General features: G+C 38.0%; 1 protein-coding gene across 49 annotated transcripts in view; it reads right to left on the minus strand.

Moving 5' to 3' along the window:
* Positions 1 to 4,100: 4,100 nt before the first annotated feature.
* Mhc (Myosin heavy chain) overlaps positions 4,101 to 24,367 on the minus strand; it is a 34,537-nt gene continuing 14,270 nt past the window's right edge. For 6 of the 49 annotated variants that reach the window (XM_023167941.2, XM_023167939.2, XM_023167959.2 and 3 more), the window contains exons 11-23: positions 23,702 to 23,872; positions 22,875 to 23,054; positions 22,669 to 22,816; positions 21,374 to 21,423; positions 20,738 to 20,943; positions 19,203 to 19,320; positions 15,358 to 15,621; positions 14,512 to 14,721; positions 13,368 to 14,254; positions 10,098 to 10,176; positions 8,714 to 9,889; positions 7,755 to 8,660; positions 4,101 to 4,645 (exon numbers count right to left, since the gene is read on the minus strand). In XM_023167941.2, coding sequence (XP_023023709.1) covers positions 4,556 to 4,645; positions 7,755 to 8,660; positions 8,714 to 9,889; positions 10,098 to 10,176; positions 13,368 to 14,254; positions 14,512 to 14,721; positions 15,358 to 15,621; positions 19,203 to 19,320; positions 20,738 to 20,943; positions 21,374 to 21,423; positions 22,669 to 22,816; positions 22,875 to 23,054; positions 23,702 to 23,872 — 4,485 coding nt within the window. In that variant the 3' untranslated portion in view covers positions 4,101 to 4,555. Of the gene's footprint in view, positions 4,646 to 4,859; positions 4,921 to 7,754; positions 8,661 to 8,713; positions 9,890 to 10,097; positions 10,177 to 10,288; positions 10,368 to 13,367; positions 14,255 to 14,511; positions 14,722 to 15,357; positions 15,622 to 18,901; positions 19,020 to 19,202; positions 19,321 to 20,447; positions 20,566 to 20,737; positions 20,944 to 21,373; positions 21,424 to 21,661; positions 21,715 to 22,668; positions 22,817 to 22,874; positions 23,055 to 23,701; positions 23,873 to 24,122; positions 24,294 to 24,367 lie in introns of all 49 variants that reach the window. The other 43 variants (XM_023167922.2, XM_023167920.2, XM_074184714.1 and 40 more) reach the window with 21 other exon arrangements.

Raw genomic sequence — 24,367 nt, forward strand, 5'->3', positions numbered from 1 at the left:
ACGATCTTGCCTATAGAAGTAAGTGTGGAATTACTAGAATGCTGTGTACGAAACTGTTATTTCCAACTGAAGGACGAATTCTTTATACAAGATGAGGGACCGCCAATTTCACCAGTCATAGCCAACATAGTGGTTTGAAATTCTGGCCATTGAAGAAGCCCACCAGAAACCTCGTGTCTGGTTGAGATACGTTGACGACACCTTCATAATATGGAACCATGGGAATGCAGAACTAGACGCCTTCCTGAAACATATCAACAGCGTAGGATTTTTCATCACTTCCACATTGGAGAAGGAAGTCCACAACGAATTGCCTTTCTTAGACGTATTGGTGAAGAGGACCGACACTCAATGGGAAACAACTGTGTACCGAAAATCCACTCACACGGGACAGTATCTGAACCACTGTTACGGGCTTTTTCCTGGCTCAGAAGGAGTCTTTATATACTGTGTAAGAGTTTTATCAGTTGTTACTCTGAAGGGTGAAACCGTATCAAAATTTTATAGTGCTCTACCGAAAGCCAGTATTTGAGGTAGGGTAGAGCATTGATTAGCTCAGTGGAGACGGGTGGTTCGTATTTCCTAAGTCGTTCAATTAATGCAACCTTTTCTTTGGAGAGAGAGAGAGAGAACGTCTATATTACGTGATTTTACAAAACTCACTTTCTAATATAGTAATACCTACTAGCCCTGTACGTACAAGGGGTTGAAACAAGTCTAATTTATTCATGAAGTTAAACAAGTTAGCTTGAAAATAATTACAAATAATTTAGCTGGTGACGAAATTGGGTGTCAGAAGAAAAATGCAATAATCAAAGAAATAATGGTGGTACTCATCCGATTCGTTAGCTTTCCTCCCTTTTTGGCTGCAACCTGGGAAGTTGAAACTGCACTCACTTCCAGTAAGTAGTGGAACTGTCAGGCTTTCGAATTTCAGAAATTCCTTCATTACGTTATCCAACGGCATAAAACTAAAAAGGCCTAGAGGATAGAGGGAACACTATAACTCTAGAATATTTTATCAACTATTTCATCCATACCTTTGATGAAGGGTGGCCTTAGAGTCTGATTTCAGCTTTGTATCCCCTTTAAAAGAGGTAATAACAACTAAGCTCACAGTACTAGTTGTTAAAAAAAAATGGAACACGGCAATTCAATCCCCAATAGTGGATAATTAGTAATGAAAAATAATCCAAAACTCGTATTTTCTCATTCACTAAATAAACACAATGTACTCCTGCCTGAAATATTTTACTACAGATTCACATTTTAAAATGTTGGAAAGGGTCTAGGCCCCCGTTCACGAATGAAAATATTTAATATCATTGTTGAACTTCTTTGTCCCACTCATGAGAATATTTCACCTAATTTTGCAGTTAATTGTCGGTGATTGCGAACTTTGCAGGACAATGACCTTGATAGAATTTATCGAATATGCGAAACAGACAGACAACCACTCTAAGAGAAATTTTACTGTAACACCACAACTCCAACCACCATCAATCGACTGGAAGAGGAATCATCAAGCCTCTATTAGACCGTGTTTTCGGTCTCTGTAATACGAAGGAAGGTTTCGAGAAGGAATTAGACATCATCAAAAATCAAATCATCTAAAAGAACATTTTGTTCAGGCCAGTCTCAACACCCTACACAGTAGGTTAATGGATTGACACCTATCAGAAAACAATTACTCCCCTGGCTAATACCACGCAGGGCGTTGGATTATATCCTCTGATATATCCTCGTTCACAGGCAGATGGGGCGATGACAACCTGTTGTTTGTTGTCCGCTTAAGCTTAGTTCGGGGAATGATACTCTGAAGGAATTCGATTTTCAATGATCGGAAATCATCGACTTTATGTTGATGATATACACTACCTTGCACTGACGAGTGGCCAAACAGCTCGAAACCGGTCTGCAAGTGTGTTCCAATAATTGAAAATCTATTGCGGCAGGAATAACTTCAGTAAAGAATCCTGCACTGACACCTGTCGGATATAATCCAACGCCCTTCGTGGTATTAGCCAGGGGAGTAGTTGTTTTCTGATAGGTGTCAGTCCATTAACCTACTGTGTAGGTTGTTGAGACTGGCCTGAACGAATTGTTCTTTTAGATGATTTGATTTACAGCCAGTCTTCAAGTATGCCCTCTGACTATACGTGAAAAATCATCAAAAATGATCTTTAACTGAATGGCTACTCCAAAGCGGAGGTGGAACAGACTTTGTCTAAAAGACAGCGGGAGCCTCACAAGGAAGAGAAGCCCTCACAACCACTGCTTGCACTTCCCTACATCAGATAATTATCGGAGAGGATAAGAAGAATTGGTTCCAAGTACAACATCAGAACCTGCTTCAGATCCGGAAACACTATCCGTAGCAGCCTCACGAAAACCAGGCCACCAAACGCGGACTACGACTCCAAAAATTGCATTTACCGAACACCTTGTGAGTGCAGAAAATGTTCGCATTGCCAAGCACAAGAAACACACGCAGCGAGGGGAAACAAGCAAATCAGGAAAAGCAGAGCATATTTGGACTCATCAACATAACATCGAGTGGTCTGGAGCTGAGATTATACACAGGGAGGAACATTGGTTTAGGAGGAAATTCAAAGAAGCCGCATAATGTTGTCCCACAATATATGGAAACCCATAATCAAGCGAAATATGGTCAACTCCCGCCAAACGGCCATCTCCCACCAAACGGTAATCTCCCACTAAACCGGTGAAGCGGAAAAAGGGAAGCGGAGATGAATGAAAGTACCCAAATGACCCATAAATAGTCATCTCTAGGAATAATTAGTCTAGTCATCACCCGAAAACGATTGTGGATACTAACAATCGAAACGTCGTGAAGTAACTTGGCTTGAAATCTCTTAAATTTTTATTTTCTGTTCAATTGTTCTATTGTTACTTGTATTTTATTTCACTATCATAATAATGAACGAGAACGGGAATGTTTCCTGCTTATTCATCAAACTCAAACAACTGTTCATGCAGCTGCAGTTTCGTAAGAAGGTATCATCTTTCCCTCCAACCGATTTCCTGGAGTCTTTGAAGTCCACTAAATACTCGTTAGGACAACAAGAGGATTGTTCCGAATTCTTGGGGTTCTTGTTATATACTCTTCGTGAGCAAAACAATAGCAAAATCAATACTCCCAGCCGCTCTGGACTGAATGATTCCGTACAACCCATCTCGTCTTGTGTTTGTAAATCTTTTGCTGGAAAAATCCTCACTTGTTTACTTTGTGGTAAATGTTCAAGAAGTACTGCAAACTTATGTGAATTTCTGTAACTTCATCTAGCTTTTCCTAATACGACTAATTACCAGTCCGTGCAAAGCTTATTGTTAAACAAACGTGCGCCAAACTAACTGACTGTTATAAGGAAACAAGTATAGCTGAGGCTCCAGTCAATCTAATAATAACACTAATGATTTTCAAACAAGACTCAACCTCTAACGGAAGCAAGAAACTCTTTGGAAGGTTCGAAATAGATGAACATTTCAACCTAGCAGACCACTGTTATAATATTCATGCAGTCATTGTTCACTGTGGTTCTGGCGTTGAATGTGGTCATTATTACGCCTTGGTCAAAGAAGAAACGACCTGGTTTAAGTTTGACGATAGTCGTGTCACGAAGTGTTCTGGTGATGCATTGAATTTATTGGAGCCTCTGGAGACACCCTACATTTTGTTTTATGAGAGAGAGGACATTGTTAGATCAAGATCTTCAGATGATGTGGTGCTGCAGGTTTTTCCGGGTTTTCCTGCAGCTGAAAAAGCAAATGCGCCACTGGAATCAATGAAGTCGCCGCGGAGCGCCAATTAATTTTTATTGTTGTATTTATTTTATTTTTATCGTTGTTTTAACATATTGTAATAATTTTATAAATTTTTAATCTTTCACTATCATTTCATTTCAGGTTTTTTTTTACTCAATATTGTTATTTTCAGCTATTAATTTTAAATTCATCTTTTTTATTAGTTTTTTCAGAGATTTGAAATCATTTTATATATTATCAGATAATGGAAGTCCGAACTAATGAAATCCATCATGAAACATTGTCAATCACCTTCAAACAAATAAAACAAAGACTTAGAAATTATTGCTTTATTCATCAAATCAATAATAATCATCCTCTTCGTAACAAAATTATCAACAATGAACAACAAAAAGTACATGCATACATTAGAAGGATAATTTCACAATATGAATGAATACAATGCAAAGGATATAACTCTTTATTCATAGGTGCCTTATATCATACAACATATCATACACACGATTATCATTCAATATCTTTCGATAATTTGAAAAATATTTAATTCAGAGATGCCGAGACTGAAGGGTTTGCTGTAGATGTTGAATACGTGTCTCTGAATCCCTTCATTCTCTTTGTCTTTGATTTGAATTAGTGAAGAATGGAATTGAACAACTATTATATTTTGAGAGATAGAATGATTTAAACTGAATGTAGAATTGATTCGCATTGGGATGATATTTACACTGCGATAGAATGTTCACCTTACACTTATAACACAATGTCAGATTCATTCAAAGTCGGGTGCAAGATCGAACCTTGGAGGGAAGGCTCCTCCAAGTGAATCTCCCATTCCGAATGTGGGACGCTGTCGCTGAGGCTGAAAATAGAGGAAACTGTCAGAGAGAGAAAAACAAAGGGAAACTATGATATTTGAACTCTGGTAAACGCCTTGATGTCAATCATCTAGGTGGTACAACACAGGTAGTATGCAAATATAACAAGGGACAGATACATGATCACAACAAACATCATAATGTCTCGAAATATGATCTGTGATTCGTTCGACAAACAAACTCATCAATGAGACTTACAATTTCGCTACTGTTGTTATTCCAATGCGATTGGTAAACGTTGAACCGCTTGCTTCGGTTGCTTGAATGAAAATTAATTGTTATTGAAAAATCCTTGTAGATGCTAAGAACATGCGGAAATGTTGAAATCATTCCGTTGAATGAAGAAATGAATTAGGTTTTGTTGAAGGTGGCGAATTGACACGGCAATTTTTAAAAACCAAAAAAAAATGTTTATTGGAGGTCTACTCAAACAATAAGGTGAATTTTCAAATTTCGCGGGCTACGTAATTTGATAAGTGATTTTTTAACGAATTCGCTAAACAATTTTACAATTTTAAGTGCCAGTATTTCAGTAAATTAAACGAATTTTCCAATCTATTGATTCATAATCATTCTAGAAGATTGAGTTTCAAACTTTCCTCTTCTAAATGTAACACGTATTCATGATTGAACTTATGCCCTTCTGCTAAAAGGTGGTTTGCAAATGTAGCTGTAAGCTACGTCTATGCATTCTTTTTAAAAGAAAACGGGTGATATAGAGGGAGTGATGTCTTGTTTTCGATATTGTAACATAACTTATTTTTTTTGTATTGAACACCAGAAAAGTTTTACTCAAAACCGTTTTTTTTCATCATCAAAAGCCACCTGTTCACAAAATGGGCAACTAATTAATATGATGAATATCTGTCTACTTATTTCCCGTATTCAAGTATGATCATTCAAACAACGCTAGTGTTTTGATATTTTTTATTTCCACTTCATTTCAAAACTGACTTGGACCTCTTAATTGAATTTTTTGAATATGAAAACTATTGTTCAATTGAATTGCGAAAAAGATATTTCAAGATGTTAGTTTTCAGAATAGAGCTTTCCGACTTTCTACTCCTCCAAAATTATTCAACAAATGAGAGACTCTCGTCCTGAATATCAGATTTCGACAAACCTTGTTTATTTGAAATTTGGAATTACCCAAGAAAAATATATATGAATCATACTCGAGACTTGATTATATCTTGTATTGAATTTTGCAATATAATTAAGTAATGTATTGATACCAACGCTAGCTTTTTAAAACTGCGTTTTTTCTTAGACAAGAATATGTTCCACTCAGTGTCAGTGGATGAATCTTCTAATCTCCGACAACAATATTCAATTTGAGTTCACAGTGTTTTTATATCGAGTGGTCCAACGGAAAGTATGCACCTTGCTCTTCTCCTTTTTTTGTAACTTAACGCAAAAATGCTCGGACAGGTCAATTTTGCTTTTGAGGGGGACACATTTTAGATGTATTTTTCTACCTGTGCCTTCAACCCCCTAGCGAGGGTGAGTAACAACCCTAAAATTTTAAATTTGTTGTATTTTCTTGAGTAGTTATAAAAAAATCAAGAACATTTACTCGATATTTTTGGTGTTGATGAAAATGCGGAAAAACAGCATTTTTATCACTACTACATTCCTCAATTTCTCTCGTGCGTTTTTTGGTTCAAATAACAACAGCAGATAAGTGTACAAAGAGAATTTAGTCAAACGTTCATTGATTCAGTTCGGTTGCTTTAGAAATTATTCCAACTTTACTGTAAAAATGGTTTATTCCATTCCTGAACGAGTTGAAATTGTTAAACTTTATTATCAACATAATAGTTGTGCTAGACTTATTGCTCGCCTCTTTAATAACAGTCATCCCGGGAAAAATGTGAATGATTCGTACGTTGCCAAGTTAGTCCAAAAGTTTGTCGATACCGGATCTGTCTGTAATGTGAAAAACCAGCCACGGAAACCGATCAGAAATGAAGCAGTGGAAGTCGCTGTTTTGTGACATGTTGAATTGGATCATACTCAAAGTACCCGTCAGCTTGGTGCAGCCTCAGGTGTCTCCCGTTCCTCCATAATACGAATATTAAAAGCCTATAAATTTCATTCGTACAAAATTAAATTAGTACAGGGACTCAATGAAGATGATCCTGATAGAAGGCTGCAATTTTGTGAACAACTGAGCCAGCTACTAATTGATGATCCGCACCTATCATTCAACACGTGCTTTTCCGATGAGAGTACATTTTTTTTAATGGAGCTGTGAATAGGCATAATTGCCGTTACTGGGATGACAGTAACCTACACTTATTCCGAGAGGTCCATACCCAGTACCCTCAAAAAATCAATGTCTGGTGTGGCATATTAGGTAGTCATATCGTAGGGCCACTTTTCATTCCTGGGAATTCAACTGGTGACGTCTACCTGAACATGCTTGAAGATACAATTGATCCTCTCATAACAGAAATAATTGAAAATGACAAAATCATAATGATGATCGGCTTCATTTCCAGCAAGATGGAGCACCTCTTCACTATATTGCTCCGGTAAGAGACTTTTTAGATGACCGGTTTCCTGGACGGTGGATTGGAAGGAGAGGCCCCATCGAATGGCCTGCCAAGTCACCTGATTTATCGCCTTTAGACTTTTTCCTTTGGGGACACTTGAAAAATAAATGTTTTGCCACGCAGCCCGAGTCCATAGAAGATCTTCGCCAATGAATTACAGCAGAGTGCTACACCTGATATGCTACAGAATGTTAGGAATAGATTTGAACAAAATCTGTATTATTGTATGGAAGCAAATGGGTTACATTTTCAGCATTTGCTGAAGTAGGATTCTACTAAGTCAATTACACATTTAAAAGTACTGGTTTGTAGTTGTTTTTCTTCATAATACCTACAAATTAGGTATCATTGGAAAGATAATTTTTTGCCCTTTCAAATGATACTTTTCGTTGGACCACTCTATATATTTCTTGGTGACATATTTTATTTCAAGGAATCATGAAATAGAGGTCTATATCACCTCACAACTTGAAACTGTGCGAGATTGTACTGTAAAATTTGAAGATCCAATCAAAAGTTAGTGATGGAAACTTACCGCAGGGCTGGCTCCCCTAGCTGCTGATCCAGAACGTCCCTTGGCACGGAATTTGGCAATTGCTTGTTCAGCAAGGTCTGCACGCTCTTCTGCTTCTTCCAATTCCTGTTGTGCTTTACGGAATTTGGCCAAATTGAGAGCCGCTATTTCTTCTGCCTCTTCTATTTGCCTCTTGTAGGTCTTGATTTTCTGTTGAAGTTTGTCGACCAAGTCTTGCATTCTTTCGTGGTTCTTACGGTCTTCTTCAGCTTGGAAGCTGAGCTCCTTGATGCGACGTTCGGACTTTCTCAAATTCTTTTGAGCATCGGCGTGTCGTCTTTGTTCACCATCTAACTCATTCTCCAATTCCCTGACGCGTTGTTCAAGTTTAGCGATTGCTTTCTTACCTCCTTTGAGGGCGTTAGCTTCAGCCTCGTCGAGACGAACTTGAAGGTCCTTGATTTGTGATTCTAAGGCTTTACGAAGTTTCTCCTGAGTTTGTGCATGATCTTGTTCTGCTCTCAGTTCATCTGCAAGACGAGCTGCATCAACCATGGCTTTCTTAGCCTTCTCCTCAGAGTTCTTGGCTTCATTGAGAAGTTCATCAAGATCGGAATGGAGAGTTTGGAGTTCAGTTTCCAGTTTCCTCTTGGCGGCAGACAGAGAAGCATTCTGTGCACCAAGATCATTCAATTGTTCGTGAGCATCTCCCAATTCTTGTTCTGCTTGGCGACGGGCACGGTCAGCTTGTTCCAACAGTGTACGAGATTCTTCAAGTTCATTCTGAAGAGCGTTGGCACGTCTTTCGGAGATTCCAAGCTGTTCACGAGCTTCATCACGAGCGCGTTGTTCTTCCTCCAGAGCAGTTTGAGTATCTTTGAGTTGTTGTTGGTAGCGTTTGATTGTTTTTTGTGCTTCGGCGTTTGCCTGAAAAATGGATTTTTAGTAAATGTGTAGGTTTTTATTATGAAAAAAATTACCTTATTTGCATGATCCAAAGCAATTTCAAGTTCATTGATGTCTGCTTCCAACTTCTTCTTCATACGAAGAGCCTCAGCTTTACCCTTGGCTTCAGCTTCTAGAGAAGCCTGCATTGAATCAAGAGCACGTTGGTGATTCTTACGAGTGTTCTCGAATTCTTCTTCTTTCTCTTGGATGCGTCTGTCAATTTCTTGTCTAACCTGGGAAAGCTCAAGTTGACTACGCAAAACTTTGTTCTCCTCTTGTTCAAGGGCTGCTTCGGCCTCTTCAAGAGCTGCTTGGAGTTCATCCTTCTCAGCTTCCAATCGTTTTCTGGCCTTTTCGATCTCGTGAATGTTACGTCCACCTTCTCCAATCTGGTCAAGAAGATCCTTAACTTCATCAGCAAGATTCTTGTTCTCGCGACGAACTGCTTCGAGTTGTTCTTGTCCTTCTTCGTAAGCTCCTTTGAGTCTGAATAATTCCGTGGAATAGTTCCTGCATTCTTTCTGGCTAGCATCAAGTTCAGCAGCAAGATCATCAACCTTGAGTTTCCATTCTCCAATAATCTTGTCGAATGCTTTCTGTTTCTTCTCAGCAGCATTGGCGATGGCATTGGCTCTGTCAACTTCAAGTTGCAAGTCTTCAACTTCAGTAGCTAAACGTTGTTTGGTTTTTTCAAGAGCTACAACCTTCTGGTTGAGAGATTCGATTGTCTCTTCAGCTTCGGCAAGGCGAGCTTGAAGTTTGCGTTTCGCTTCTTCGAGTTCTTCAGAGCGAGCAATGCCTTCAGATTCATATTTCTGACGCCACAATTGAGCTTCTGCGTTGGCTTTGCTGAGTTGACGCTGGATATCAGCTTTAGCCTCGGCTTCTTCTTCAACTTGTTCACGGATGTTATCCAAATCATGTTCCAAGTTACGGAATTTGCCAAGGAGTGTAGCGCGTTCACGACCTTCTTCATCTGCCAATCTCTTGGTGTCTTCCAATTGGGTAGTGAGAGATACCTTGATTTTGCTCAGCTGTGATACCTGCGATTCTGCTTCTTCCAATTGCCTCAGAAGATCGGAGTTTTCAATCGATAACTTCTTCTTAGCGGCATCAAAGTCGTTGAGGGTTCGATTCGTTTCATCTAGCTTGCCTTGTACATCATTGAGTTGTTGTCCCAATTGTTTGGAAACCTTTTCGATGGCAGCCTAAACAGAACAGAAATGTTACTCCAAGATAGTTACAATTATTGGAACACTACACAGATTTTAGAAGGAAAGATGTTAGCAAATCATGAACACATATAAATTTTCACACGAAGCGGCTCAGGCATGATCCTCAAGTAAAACATCGAATTGCTGTAAAAGAGTTTTTGAAAGCAGTTAGGCCACATCTGTCTTGGTGATTAATGTATACCTTCTCATTAGCTAAATGGTCAACTGAAGCCCGTAGATCGTTGAGTTCACCAAAGTATTGTGCCTTTTCTTTTTCAGACCTGTGAATTGGAGAAAAAGACGAACATTAACGTACAACTGGAAAACATGTAGGATAGATGCAGGTAAGGGGGAAAAATCAACAAGTACGAAAGACCATAGGCACAAATGTACCTTTTCTCTGCCAACTTGCTCAACAGCTCCACGGGTTTGTTGCAGTTCAGAATAGATATTTGCACGATCTCTTTCAGCCCTGAGAAAACAACATACCATGTAATCTCTTTTGAATACTTTTCTTTATAACTGAAGTTCGGAAGTTTTGATAATCATATGAGAAAATAGAGTTTCACGGCCGGAGTCTTAATGAAAGAGCGAAATCCTGGCTAGTAGGCCATGGCGGACTGTCAGCTGTCGCTATACCTTCAAGATACTAACTTCCTCCTCGCAGTCAACACACATATCACTGATGATGTTTGCTGCAGTGGAAGACGAAACGTTTACTACCTCAGGCTCTATTCGACCATAGCCTACTAGCCCAGAATTTGTTCTCTTCAATGATGCACTTATGTTTTATTGATTTTCATTCTTTAAATTCCATTTTGGCTCATTTACTTGAATGGGTATTCAGTATTATTAGGATTTATGCTAATGTGTGTAGTTTTCAAGTGTTGACCTTAAAGTTCAATGAGAACACACTTTTCAATACCAGAACTGAAACAATCTCTTGACGTGCGTTGCTGTCATCTCCTGATGATGCTGAGTTTCCATCAGATTCGTTTTACGTTTCAACAAGACTTCGATAATGGTTCTATTCACTATTATCTAACTCTTGCGGATTGCGGTGGAGGATCGAATAGACCATTATGGACCTAACTTAACCTAAACTATAGGTAGTAGGTGATAGGAAACTTTTCTGGCAGGAAGTTCCTTGAATCGACTGATTACCTTCAATTATTTGGCAAATCTGCACAATGAGCATTCTAAGCTCTGTAGTGTTTCAAAGTCGCCAGAATGAATATTGGGGAGCTGAGACCCAAAAATATAAGCATTACTCCAAAGCGAGTTTTCAACATGCTCCTCTCAAGAAGGGTTCTAGTGGTAGTGACTAAACTCATTTATTATTTATGCTGATATTCCAAACTCATTTATTGTCCATGCTGATAGATGGTTATAGCTGAAACATAGTAACTTTACTATAACTTCTTCTGTTTTGTTGTTAATAAACAACTTTATGCTATATCAGTGTTTAATTCCACAATACTATATCTCACAATCTTTGCCAGATCCTGGATGATGAGATTTGAATGTTTGCTTCGATGGACCATATCAAGTGTGATGACTAGATGACTTCCGAATGAATGTATGATACGAAATTTACTAATCAAGTCAAGCCAAATATGCTACATTGTCCAAAGTATAACCTCGTTGACAAAGCTAATCATGTATGAAAGAGTTTCACCAAAACTATAATTAAAGGTGAAGATGAAATATGATTCATAATAGGTACATAGACCTGCTACACATGCAAAACTTTACACTGTAAAACTGTCTATTGAGCCCAGCATCAGGTAATATTTCGAATATGTTTAATGAAAATGCACATCATTTATAACAGTTCCTTCTAGTCACACCGAATTGGTGAACGGAATTAAAAATCTACCACTTTCAATCTCAAATAGATGAGAAAGGTAGTAGGAAGTTGAAATTTTTGTTATAAAAATCAATGCTGGGTAGGCGCTTCAGAGTTGGTTTCCAGTTTTTATTCGATTACAAAATTCCGTAATCTATCTTTATCACACGTGAATTTGTGATAAATATATCGTGTTAGCTTTCATTTCAGAAGCTCAATATAATCACCATTGATATTTCTCACATATCTGATATGACCACTTGGTATATCTGAATTATTTTACTACTCAACGGTATACTAGCTAGTATATTACGTTTGTATTGTTTCAGAGTATATTTCTCTTTTTACAATTTTACGATTTTTGAATCAGAATTTTTTTCCTGGAGTCAGTTGATCAAAAGAATGATTTGAATCAGTTTCCTCAATTTTTTTACATTCAGGAGCGAAATATACTGTCACTGATTTTGAATTGGTGATATGTATATGATAACAAATCTAACTTTTAAATAACGAATATTTTAATTGGTGATCTCAATATCTCAAGATTGATTTACAACATACACAATTTTAAGACAACGATAAAAATAAAATAAATACAACAATAAAAATTAATTGGCGCTCCGGGGCGACTTCATTGATTCCAGTGGCGCATTTGCTTTTTCAGCTGCAGGAAAACCCGGAAAAACCTGCAGCACCACATCATCTGAAGATCTTGATCCAACAATGTCCTCTCTCTCATAAAACAAAATGTAGGGTGTCTCCAGAGGCTCCAATAAATTCAATGCATCGCCAGAACACTTCGTGACACGAAGTCATATAAGTAGTTCAGAATTTGAGTGTCAAAGTGGCACTACCGGGTAACACGTTGAGCTTTTATTTCGTAATCAAGTAATGAGAAACCCCATTTCCGAACTTTGACAATTGATAATGGCTGCATCTGCCAAATCAGTTGTCATATTCAGTCTGTTTTGAAAAATCACTATGGACGGAAATAGCATTCAACAACATGTGCAACACGTTTTCTCAAAATGGGTGTTCTGTTTGGTTTACGTACCGTGCCCTTCGTCCATTTTACTGTCGTTATAATCGTCGCAACGAGAAAACTATTTGCAATGTGGTCGATAAATTTGAGTCCACTGTTCAGTAAATGATCGACCCACACACATTATATTTTTTGAGTCGCAGGTGTATGTGAATAAGCCACAAATCACACTGGTCCTCAAAGCTGATATAACCCATGCCATCAGTCAAATTCTCCTTGATTCATGTGCCAGAGTCACGAAAAATCAGACGTTTCGGATGTGGTCCATACAGAGAAGCCGTGGCGGACATTTGAACATATTCCACACATAGTGGCATCATTGGTCTTTCAAGCAAATGGAAAATTTCGGTGATATGTCACCCACACTTTGTTTTATCTGAATTTAAAGATAATGAAAGACCCCATACCGTGTTAGGAATCACACGTTAAAAGGTAAGACCTCGTTAGTCCTTAGCTCTCACAAGTTTCTCAACTTCTGAGAGTTGTCGTTCGTATGGGGGCGACAGCTGATTAACGGAAAAATATATTTTTTCTAAACAGATTTGGAGAAATAGCGTAAAAATAGAAAAACATGTACTCACTTAGCTTTGAGTTTGTTCAACTGGTCAATTTGTTCACCCATTTCAGAAACGGCATCATTGTGTTTTTTACGTAAATTGGCGAGGGTTCCTTCGTGCTGAATATTGGCTTCTTCCAGGTCTCGGCGTAGTTTGGCGAGTTCGGCTTCTCGTTTCTTGTTGAGTTCGATTTGCGCTGAAGTGGCACCACCAGCTTCTTCGAGACGTTCGCCGAGTTCCTCCAATTCACGGGCGAGGTCAGCACGTTGTTTTTCAGCTTTGGCACGAGCCTGGCGTTCGGCTTCAACCTCTTCCTCGAGTTCTTCAATGCGCGCTTGAAGTTCCTTGATTTGTTTTTGTTGTTTGCCAACAACCGATTGTTCGTCTTCCAATTTGGCGGTAAGTGATGAGATTTCTTTGTCTTTACGTTGGATGGTTTGTTCCAATTCTTTTTTGTTGCGTTCCAGATCAGCGACAGCTTCTTGGGTCAGTTTAAGATCGCCCTCGACTTTACGTTTGGATTTTTCAACGTCACCGCGCAATTTCTTTTCGCGTTCGAGAGAGTCTTCCAATTCGTCCAGTGTTTGCTCGAGTTTGGCTTTCACTTTGTTGAGATGGTTGACCTTATCCTCGGCTGCTTGAAGTTCCTCGGAAATTTTTTGGTTGTTTTCGCCGGAGAGTTTCTTTTCTTTGTTGAGTTTGTTGATGAGTTCGTCTTGATGAGCAATTTCGTCGTTCAAGTTTCTTATTTGGTGGTCCTTGGTAGCTTTATCTTGTTCGGATTTCTGGAGGTTCAATTCCAAATCTTCAATATCCTTCTTATAACCAGACATTTCCTGTTCCAATTTTTTCTTCTGTTGCATCAACTGGTTGCGAGCATCTTCTTCTTGGCTGAGACGGTCTTGGGTTTCCTAACGAATAAAATAGTTCTTGGTTCAACTGCGATTCCACTGAGAATTAGTAATTATCTAAACCACGTAATGAATCTATTGGAAGAATCGAGTAACCTCAGAAACTTTTTTGAAACGGATAAGAATATCACTCATTATATGAATGGCTAAACTGAAAACAGATCGAATTTCATCAAAGCAAATATGTGTAAGCAGAAAACTATTTTTCACAGTAAGTCAATCAATTGATAATTATTTTTTTATCGAGTAATACTCACCGATAACTGAGCTTCCAGATCATTCTTTTGGGCCTGAAGTTTATTAGCTCTCTCTTGCACTTCCGAAAGGGATCCAGCCTTTCCTTCTAAGTTACTCAACAGCTCCGTTTTTTCCGCTAACAGCTTAGCATACAGAGCTTCAAGCTCTTTCTTGGCTTTTTCTTCCCTCTCGAAAGCTTCTTGGGCTTTAGCAGCCTTTTCTTCAAGTTTCTGTAACATTTCGTTATCAAGAACTGAGGAATGATCAGTGTCCACCATAATTTTTGAATTTAAATAAATACTAATCAACAGTGATGGTTCACTATCGCTCGTAGCCAGGACCACTTTCAAACTGAGACTGAACACCCGAAAGCGGAGAAGTCAATAATAAGACCAAGCGTAGGTTGGATCAAAAATTTGATGAAAGATTAGAAAAATATGTTGTGTCATAACCCGATGACAAGGTGGAAGGAGAGTTTATATTTAGATTAATATGGGGCAGGTAAATTTATACGAAGCTATTAAAATCGATGTTTACAATTTTAGATACTCTCAAATGTTTTAACAGCTGGGAATTTTTCGAGAAAGACGGACTAAATTAACATTTCTTAGGAAATGAGTCAGTGCTCGCGTTGAGGTATTCAAAATCTGATTCAAATCTTTGATATCTGAGAATACGTTGTTCCTTTTAAAAAAATAATTGGATGTTGAGTTGAGAAACGCTGTAGTATGCGGACGAGATGAATCCGTATATTGTAATTTCAGAACAAAATTCACAAATAGGAAAAGACCGTCATTCGATGGAAATGATTTTCAGGTATATATCCTCTTACTCTCAAACACATTAAAGAAAAAAGCAAGACTTACAGCAATTTCATCTTCAATACGTGTAACGTTGAGCAGGGGTCTAACTTTCTGCCACAACTTGTACCATGGCCATGTACGGAGTTTGAGATATTTGCGTAGATTGCGTTGGCATACTTGGAGGGCCAAACGTTGCTCTTGCAACTTCTTGAATTCTTTCCTCGAAAGGTAACCACGTACCCATGACTGCATCCAGGTTACGATCTTTCCAAGACGTTCGTCACGTAACTCTTCCATTTGACCCAAAACTCCGGCACGGAAGAATACCTAGATATTTATTTCAAGTTACAGATGGCTCTTTTCTCCGTAGTCATTATGAGAGAAGGATCTTTGAGAATATATTATGGCAAGCCACACATTCGCAATTTTTTTCAAACGTATATTGGAAAACTACGACTATACCAATTCATTATTCATGATGATTAAATCACCCAAATATGAGCATCGTTCGAAAATAGAATTTATAGAGTTTGATGAGTGGTAGATAGATCTATTTACCCCAACATTATGATATGTTGGAAAGTATTGAACATATAAGGATGTTTCTAAAGTTTTGTCTGTTTCAATCTCATGTGTTTCTGTAACTCCATATCTCAACGAATATTCATTCCATCAAGTCGTGGTACGACTTGATGGAACGTTGATGCTGGGCATTTTTTCCAACTTTCAATTTTTTTGTCCCTTTCAGCTCATTACTATATGATTTTAAACCAATTTTTCTCAACGAATTCAAATTGAAACAGAGCTCTGCTGAAACACACCGAGAAGTGGGTCAAGTATTTAGCAATGACGCTGTTAATGAATGCACTGTTCAACGTCGGTTTGCGAAATTTCGTTCCGGATATTTTAACCTCAAAGATGAGCCTGGAAGTGGTCAACCTACAGTTATCCAGGACGAGGATTTGATGACCCTGTTAGAGACTGATCCATCACAAACAGTACCCCAGGATTTGGACGATTTATAGACGTTTCGAAGTCGGTTTTTCTTTGCTTTTGCGTAACCGAAACGATCCTTTTTGTATCGGATCCTCATGTGTGATGGAAAATTGATCTTCTACAACAACAGAAGACGTTCAGGACAGTGGTTGAACTCCGATGTGCCACCTAAGCACTTCTCAAAGGTGAAAAGCAACCAAAAGAGGTCATGGTTACTGTATGGAGGTCAGCGGCAGGTCTGATTCACTATAACTTTCTGCCACCGAGCCAAATCATCACAGCAGAGTTCTATTGTGAGAAAATCGACGATATGTACTGCAGCAGCAGCCAGCACCGGTCAACAGAAGAGGTCCGATCCTGCAGCACAACAACTACGTCCGCACGTTTCATTAAATCGTAGAAGTCGAAGTAATTCCTCAGCCACCATACTCCACAGACCTCTCTTCGATATTTTTCGGTGGAACCTTCGTCAATCGGGACCAGGCACAAACGTACCTAATTTTCAAGCTGATGGAACTGATATATATGTGTAACATTGGCAAATAGCGCCTATTTTGATCGAACTGAATGTGTTTCTACTGAGATATTACAGTCACGGAAGTTATTCTATCATCCATGGATGCGTATATTCCTTTTTCAATAGAACAAACTTCTAACGGCAAATCTTGGTTCAACGAAAATTGCGAGCAAGCTGTCGCCAACCCCTGTGCTAAAAACCTAATTAGGTTTGTTGATGCTTGCAACAGCTGCAAACTCAGAACAAATGAAAGCAAAGAACTTTACAATCAGGGAATTAGAGATAAACTGCTTGTCAATCCCAAAGGTCTAGAACCTTCTGGTCGGTCCACCAATTACACAAGCGGATGGTTCAATTGCAACGACAGCCATAAAAAAGGAAATCTATTAGCTGAACAATTTGTGTCCCACTCCACAGTCGATTTTCTGGGGAAGGCAATACTAACTATTCTCACACTAGAATACATATTGCCGGAAATTACTTTTGAACAACGTCTAGTCAGGCGAATTTTAAAATAACTCAATATCAACGAGGCATCTGGTTCTGATGAAGTGCCCGTCATCGTACTTGAAAAGTGCGTAAATGAACTGGTGCCAGAATTTTGCAGACTTTTCAGCCTGTCTTACAAGATTGCTGGAAGATTGCTGGCGTTCATCCTTTTCCCAGAAAGGGTAAGAAAAATCTTCCAAATAACTATAGACCAGTAGCTATGCTATCAGTGATATCAACAATTATGGTGAAAGCCGTAACCACCATATCCTTGAATATTTGGAAGGATTCAACATCTTCAATGCCACAAAAACCCAGGCATCGGTTTTTTCCAAGAAGATGAATATTTGGAAAGAAAGTTTTTGGCTTTCTACTACTCCATCTCGATACAAACAAAGATGAGGGAATTTTACAAAGAAAGGAAGGAAATAATCAATTTGAAAATAAGTAACTCTATACATGGATGTGTAGATAATGCAAAGAAGTAACTTTTAGACACAAACTGGAAGAAAGTCCTCCCGAAACAGTTACTTTCATATAAACATTGAATTACACGAAAGAAAAAAATTCTTTCGAAACAAATACTTCTATATGAACACTGAATTATTCAGAAGATACTTTTCTTTACTCAGTTTGTTTTCAAACATTCGTTGTGGAATAAAATCAGATATCATTCACACGAGTTCTAATTTAAATGAATGATAACAAATTGCACTTACATGGAACACTGTCATCCTCACTGGTATACATCGATGTTTCGCCGTAAGACACTTGCCCTAAGGCTCTTCAGTACCAAATTGGATAACATTATAGAAAATGCACAGAATTCATTCATGAATTACGATTTTTAATGTCACGGAATAAGCTTGATCTGCTTATGTCATCGATGACATCTTAATGACCTCCATTCACCTATTTGATTGAATCTCAGCCAAGTTCAAGTGACTTGGCACATTTGATTCCACCAAGAGCGTCACATATCACAAATACGCGAACGACTGTGGCTGCTCATTGTTTTGAGGTTCAACCTAGTACACCTCGAACTCCACCGATCAACGACTCTCTCATTTGGAGAGATGTGTTATTGTGGAATAAACTTCCTGAGAATGTTTTTCCAAATGGATTTAAGCTTCAGCGATTTAAATCCAACGTGAATCGCTAGTATCGCACAGTCAGCGCTTTTAGAGCCACTTTCTGTAGTGCTTGTGTTCTGTCCTTTGAAAAAAATTCAAATGAACTTCAATAAACAGGCAAAACTTTTGAAACAACCTCAAATCTATTTTATGAGTTGCATATAACATGTATGAATAACCGCCAAAACTCTTGAAACAATAAATGTACCCTCTAATTATTTTCTAATTCTGCTTGTGAACTAAAGAATGTATTAACTATTGACAGTTTTCATTAGACCACTATCGGTTAGTTTGGCATATTTCAAATCCTTCGTTCATAATTTCTATTCAGATTAATTTAGCATGCAAAGCGCGTTGGTTTTTATAAAAAAACAATATTATTTTGCTGAATTCATTAGGCGTTTCCAAAAAATACAGATTATTCATCATTAGATAATCATTTCCTAGAATTGAATTTTCAATTGTATTATACCTTCGTTTTACCCAAACGATACTGTTCCGGGTCAAGGTTTATATGGTCCAGAATTACTTGAGCAGCTTTTTCAGGAGTCATGTTATCCCTAATAGCACTTGCGGACAGAATTTTGTATCTGGTTCACGCAAAATCAAGTAAATCAATTAATCAAAAGCTACATAACAAACAATCTTGTGATATTCAATGACGGGTCATAAACAGTCATCTAATACTCTTAAAAATTGATGTCGCCCGATGTCTGAGGGTGAACGACAATCAAAAAATAACAGCCAACACATCAATAAATAAACAGACATGCCTTAGTGTGACCAAGACGATACAGTTCGGAATCCAGACCAGATGCGTCAAGAATTATTTGACCGCATTTCTTCGGGTCACTTTCCTTGGAAACTCCAGCAGGGTTGAGGATTTTATATCTGAAGGGTTAACATTTGAAACAAAGGGAATAAAATCACATCGTTACAGTACAATGATATCAGGGTTACTGACTACGTGAACATGCTTGTGGCTTACAAATACTACTACACGGGCTGGAAAGTCTCGGGACTAACACACAGATGGCGCCAGTCTTTATGTTCACCGTTTTTAAAGATAGTACTAACCTCCAAAAGAAAGCTGTTGAACTTTCATGAGTTTGTGGGTTATTGTTGTAAAAGTCGCACTACTTTTGTTATTTTCGAAACAATGGATCAAAAACAATTTCGTGTTTAATTTTACACAAGATTTGTTGAATAAAAAAATATGTGAATTGCAATCGTTCATTGCTAAAAAAAAGGGAAAATATGACATCATACTAACTTTGACAGGCTATATCTCGAAAACTAATTGAGTCCGACAAAAAATTAAAAGTGTTCTGAATTTTTACCATCATGTAGTATCATCTCAGAAAAAATCGCGAAATTCCGTAAGTATCCCATAAAGTAAAGTTATTGGAATGTTTGAAGGCCGAAATTGCAAAGAAACGACCGCATATGGCAAAGAAAAATGTTTGTTTCATCAAGACAACAACGCATCGTGTCAAAAATCAATCAGAACAATGGCAAAACTACTTGAACTACTCCCAAATCCACCGTATTCGACAGATTTGGCTCCCAGAGACTACTAGCTGTACGCAGGCCTCAAAAAATGCCGACTGGTGAAAAATTTTGCCCGATTGAAGAGGTTGTTGCTGAAATTAAGGCTTTTTTTCATGCAAAAGCTAAATAGTTCTACAAAAGTGGTATTGAAATATTAAATGTTTGAGCGGCGCTGGAATTATTGTTAAGCTCTTCTTGAAGGTTACGTTGATGACTAATGCCAATTTTGAACAGAAAAAAACACGTTTTCTTTCTCAGTCCCAGGATTTTTCAGCCCCTGTGTTACATTCAGTGAAAAAGATATTCATGGTCGAATTTCCAGACAATTCAATCATATGGTACACGTTTCACGTTGCTGGCGGAAGATAAACCTCCTCTACTGGTGATACCTAAAGGGTTCAACATGCATACAAATCAAGTATAGGATTCAGACATTTCACAAGGGCACGATTCAGTTGAACTCTTGCCTTGGTATGTCCGACACGATAGCTGTCTGCATCTAAGCCTATTTCTTCGAGACACTTCCGGGCTGCTTCTTTAGCTTCTTTTTCCTTGGCCATGGTTGCCGGGGCTAATATCATATAGCTAAGTAATGAAAATAAAGAAAATAAAAGACACCTCCCCTATAGAAAATAGATATTTACATTGAGTGTTATTTGGAAGAGAAGAAGTTCAAAGTCAGAATTCAGTTGAATGTCATAGATTTTTTTCTGATTCAGTCTCGTGGAATAGCTTTAAAAAATGAAGACAGTCTTACCGGAGCTTGAAGTCAGGGTACACCATCCTGTTAGGGAAACCTTTTCGGCAGATACGGATTCCTTCAAGTACACCGTTACATGTCAACTGGTGCATCACCAAGTGCGAGTCAATGACTCCGGGTTGTTTGAGTTCATTGGGGATAATACAACGAACGAAGTGAGGTTGGGTAGATCTGAGTGTTGTCATCAAATTGTTCAGTTGTTCCTACAAAAAATGGAGGTGAAATCACTGAAATAAGCACAGATGGTACTGTTATTGGTTAACATATTAATTTGCAAAAGGCAGGAAAAGCACGCCAAATTAATGAGTTAATACCTTTTCACGAACATTAATGAATAGTTCACAAAAAGGACCGGTTAATATTTGATTCAATGATGTTTCGTTTAATGAAAAACTTGATAATTCCAATTCAATGAAGGCCGTGAGTATTTTGAGCCTACATGTTGTCAAATAATGATAAAACAAACAAAAAAGAAACCCATACTTCGTATCCTTGTATGGTATGACGTATTTTTTGAAGAACTTTTCAACTATCTAGATAAAAATGTCAACAATAGCCAATCGTGATTCCTCCAGTAGTTGTTTTCAGGAATCTCGTCACTAATATATTTGAAAAACAATTTTCTAGACATACCTTGTAGGCGGATGATACCGTAGCAAAACCACCACCCTTCTTACCACGACCTATTCAAAAGCAAACAGAAATAAGCATTTAATAGTCACCAACAATATTGCTCACCATCCATAATTAAATAAAGACTCTTTTTTTTCTTTCCACTGAGGAAATGCAATATGAATTGATGACTTTTAAGAAGAGACAAAACATTGCTGAAGGAAGTCAGTTTGACGGAATCAAAGGAAAATTGGAATTTGGATGAAAATTTCAGCGCTGCGTCTAAAAGCAGTCAAGAAACTTGTTTACCCTGTATAAACTGGATACAGTCTGGAAAGCAGAACCCTTGGTTCTCTTACCACCTAAATACATAAAAAACAATTATACGGTTATGAATTATGAGAAATTATTTTGTTCGATTATATCTGGTTCGTTTCTGTTTTATAGAATGAGAAGGTATTTATGATATAGTTCTATAATGAAATTACTAGATACAAGATCTGTTGATAGGGTGAAAGTTCATATTTCGCGGGCTACTCGTCTCTAACATATGTTCCCAGTTCTAGCTGTTCAGCATGTTCCGTTTGTTGGTGAGAGGCATGCAAGCTAGTGTTTTGCATGTTTTGTGATGCAATTTTTCGGAAATTTTGGGCCTGAAGCGTGTAGCAGCGGAATTTTGACTCGCATGAGCATCGTTCAGGAATTGTTGAAACCAAATACAGCGGCGATGCAGATTGACTCAAAATGGTTATAACTGGTGACGAAGCCAAAGCCCAACCGTCCCAATGGAAAAACCGTAATCATGCCTCAGCCACCGTATTCACCAGATTTGGCCCCGTCTGATTTTTTTCTGTTCCCAAGATCAAAACACCGATAAAAGAACGGCGTTTTGCGACCATTGAGGAGCTTGAGCCCGAATGGCTGAGAAAGCTCAAGTATATACTGAAAATTGCATATCTTCGAAGCATGGATAAAACGCTGGGCTGTCACAAGTATATATCATATCCAAGGGGTGACTACTTTAAAGGGAAGAAAACAGAAGCTGATGTATAAATGAATATTTTTGTGAAAAATGAAAATTCACCTTATTTTTCAACAGACTTCAAAGATTTTACGTTGAAACTATCCTGCCTGAGGTAACAGATTTCTGAATTGGTTGTGAAAATCTTCCAGAAAATGTATCAGGTTTTTTTCAACCATCAGCGGCAATTTTTTTATGAAAAATATCAAAACAAAATAAAACAATGTCTCAATTAAGTAAACATATATCAATTCGAGCTCCTTTGGGCTTGGATGTTGGTAATCACTCATATTACCTTTCTCAGCAGCACCTCCGGACTGTCCAGGATGATCCGCAAAGATTTCTACCAATAACTTGTTGCTACCCTTCTTGAAGAGGTCGACAACGGTGTCATTGAGGGGATCCTTGTTTTTCTCCAACCACCCTGTGATGTTGTAAGGTACCTAAATATTATATATTATGATGAAAAACTGTTTGTTTGATAAAATCACTGTTTCTCACATTTCCGGCGTAGTGACCGAGAGTGAAATGAGCAGCTTGTTGACCTGGTTTTGGTGGTTTTGGTTTCTGGAAGTTTGGTGACTTGCCCAAGTGGTTGGTGTTCAGTTTTTCTTCAAAAGTCTTGTCAGTAGCTTTTGGGAACATAGATTCTTCTTCAAGAATGGATAAAATACCCATAGGCTTAAAATGACGAAATTATTGAAAAATACAGAACAGTTGGTAGATTATCATTAGGAGTTATGAAATGGAAAAGGGGCTCATCGACGACCTCATAACGTTATCAAATTCCAAACTGGAAAGAGCTTCAAAAACCATTTCATAACTCCCAAAATGATAGAATAATAACTCATCTGACAAATATTGTTTGTTAATCATCAAAACACTGGCAAACTACCTCTCTCATACCTACTGAATCAAGGGCCAAGGTGGGAGTGCATAGAAGCTGATTTTAAAATTCTGTGCATAGACTACAAGGTGACTATAGAGGTATATCGGGTGGTGACCTACTTCATGAAGGGCAGTGTACCTTCTCAATCAGATCGATACATGGTTGCAAATCCATACCAAAATCGATGAAGACCCAATTGATACCTTCCCTTTCATATTCTTCTTGTTCCAATATGAACATGTGATGGTTGTAAAATTGCTGCAGTTTTTCGTTGGAATAGTTTATGCACAGTTGATTGAAGTCGTTATACTGTAAGCAACACAGTTAGCGAAATAACAGTAACAAATCGGCTGTTCTGTAGAGGTATAGATTAGTAGGGAAGCATCTTATACATATAGCGCACAAATAAGTACACTGGAGAGTTGCAAATGTGGTGTACCTTTTCAATGAGTTCGATACAAGCGGCTAAGTCCATACCGAAATCTATGAAAGCCCATTCAATACCTTCCCTTTGGTATTCTTCTTGTTCTAGTACGAACATGTGGTGGTTGAAAAATTGTTGTAATTTTTCATTGGTAAAGTTGATACAAAGCTGTTCGAAGCCGTTGAACTAACAAAAATAACATTCACAATAACTACAGGGATATGATTCACATCCTGTACCATAGGTGGAATCAATTAAGCTACATACACAAGGACAAATGTACAGTACAAATACATAACATTGACTACGAATTAGGGAATATACAATCATCTTCTTCGCCTCGTCCGCCAAACTGCGATTGGAAGATATAATAACACATACACTGACATCACACCTTTTACAGCTGATGTATCACATTTTCCGTCTCATGAATTACCTTCTCTATCAACTCTATGCAAGCAGCCAAGTCCATCCCGAAATCAATGAAGGTCCATTGGATCCCTTCAGTTTTGTATTCCTCTTGTTCGAGGACAAACATGTGGTGGTTGAAAAATTGTTGCAATTTCTCATTGGTAAAGTTAATGCACAGTTGTTCAAAACCGTTGTACTAAAGAGGGAGGACAAATACAACTGATTAGAGTTAGGTCAGTGATTGAAACTCGCAAACGTCATCATCATAGT

This window comes from Leptinotarsa decemlineata, unplaced genomic scaffold, assembly GCF_025532065.1.
Source record: "Leptinotarsa decemlineata unplaced genomic scaffold, Ldec_3_MD MMD2_tig00026358_RagTag_RagTag, whole genome shotgun sequence".
Taxonomy (NCBI): domain Eukaryota; kingdom Metazoa; phylum Arthropoda; class Insecta; order Coleoptera; family Chrysomelidae; genus Leptinotarsa; species Leptinotarsa decemlineata.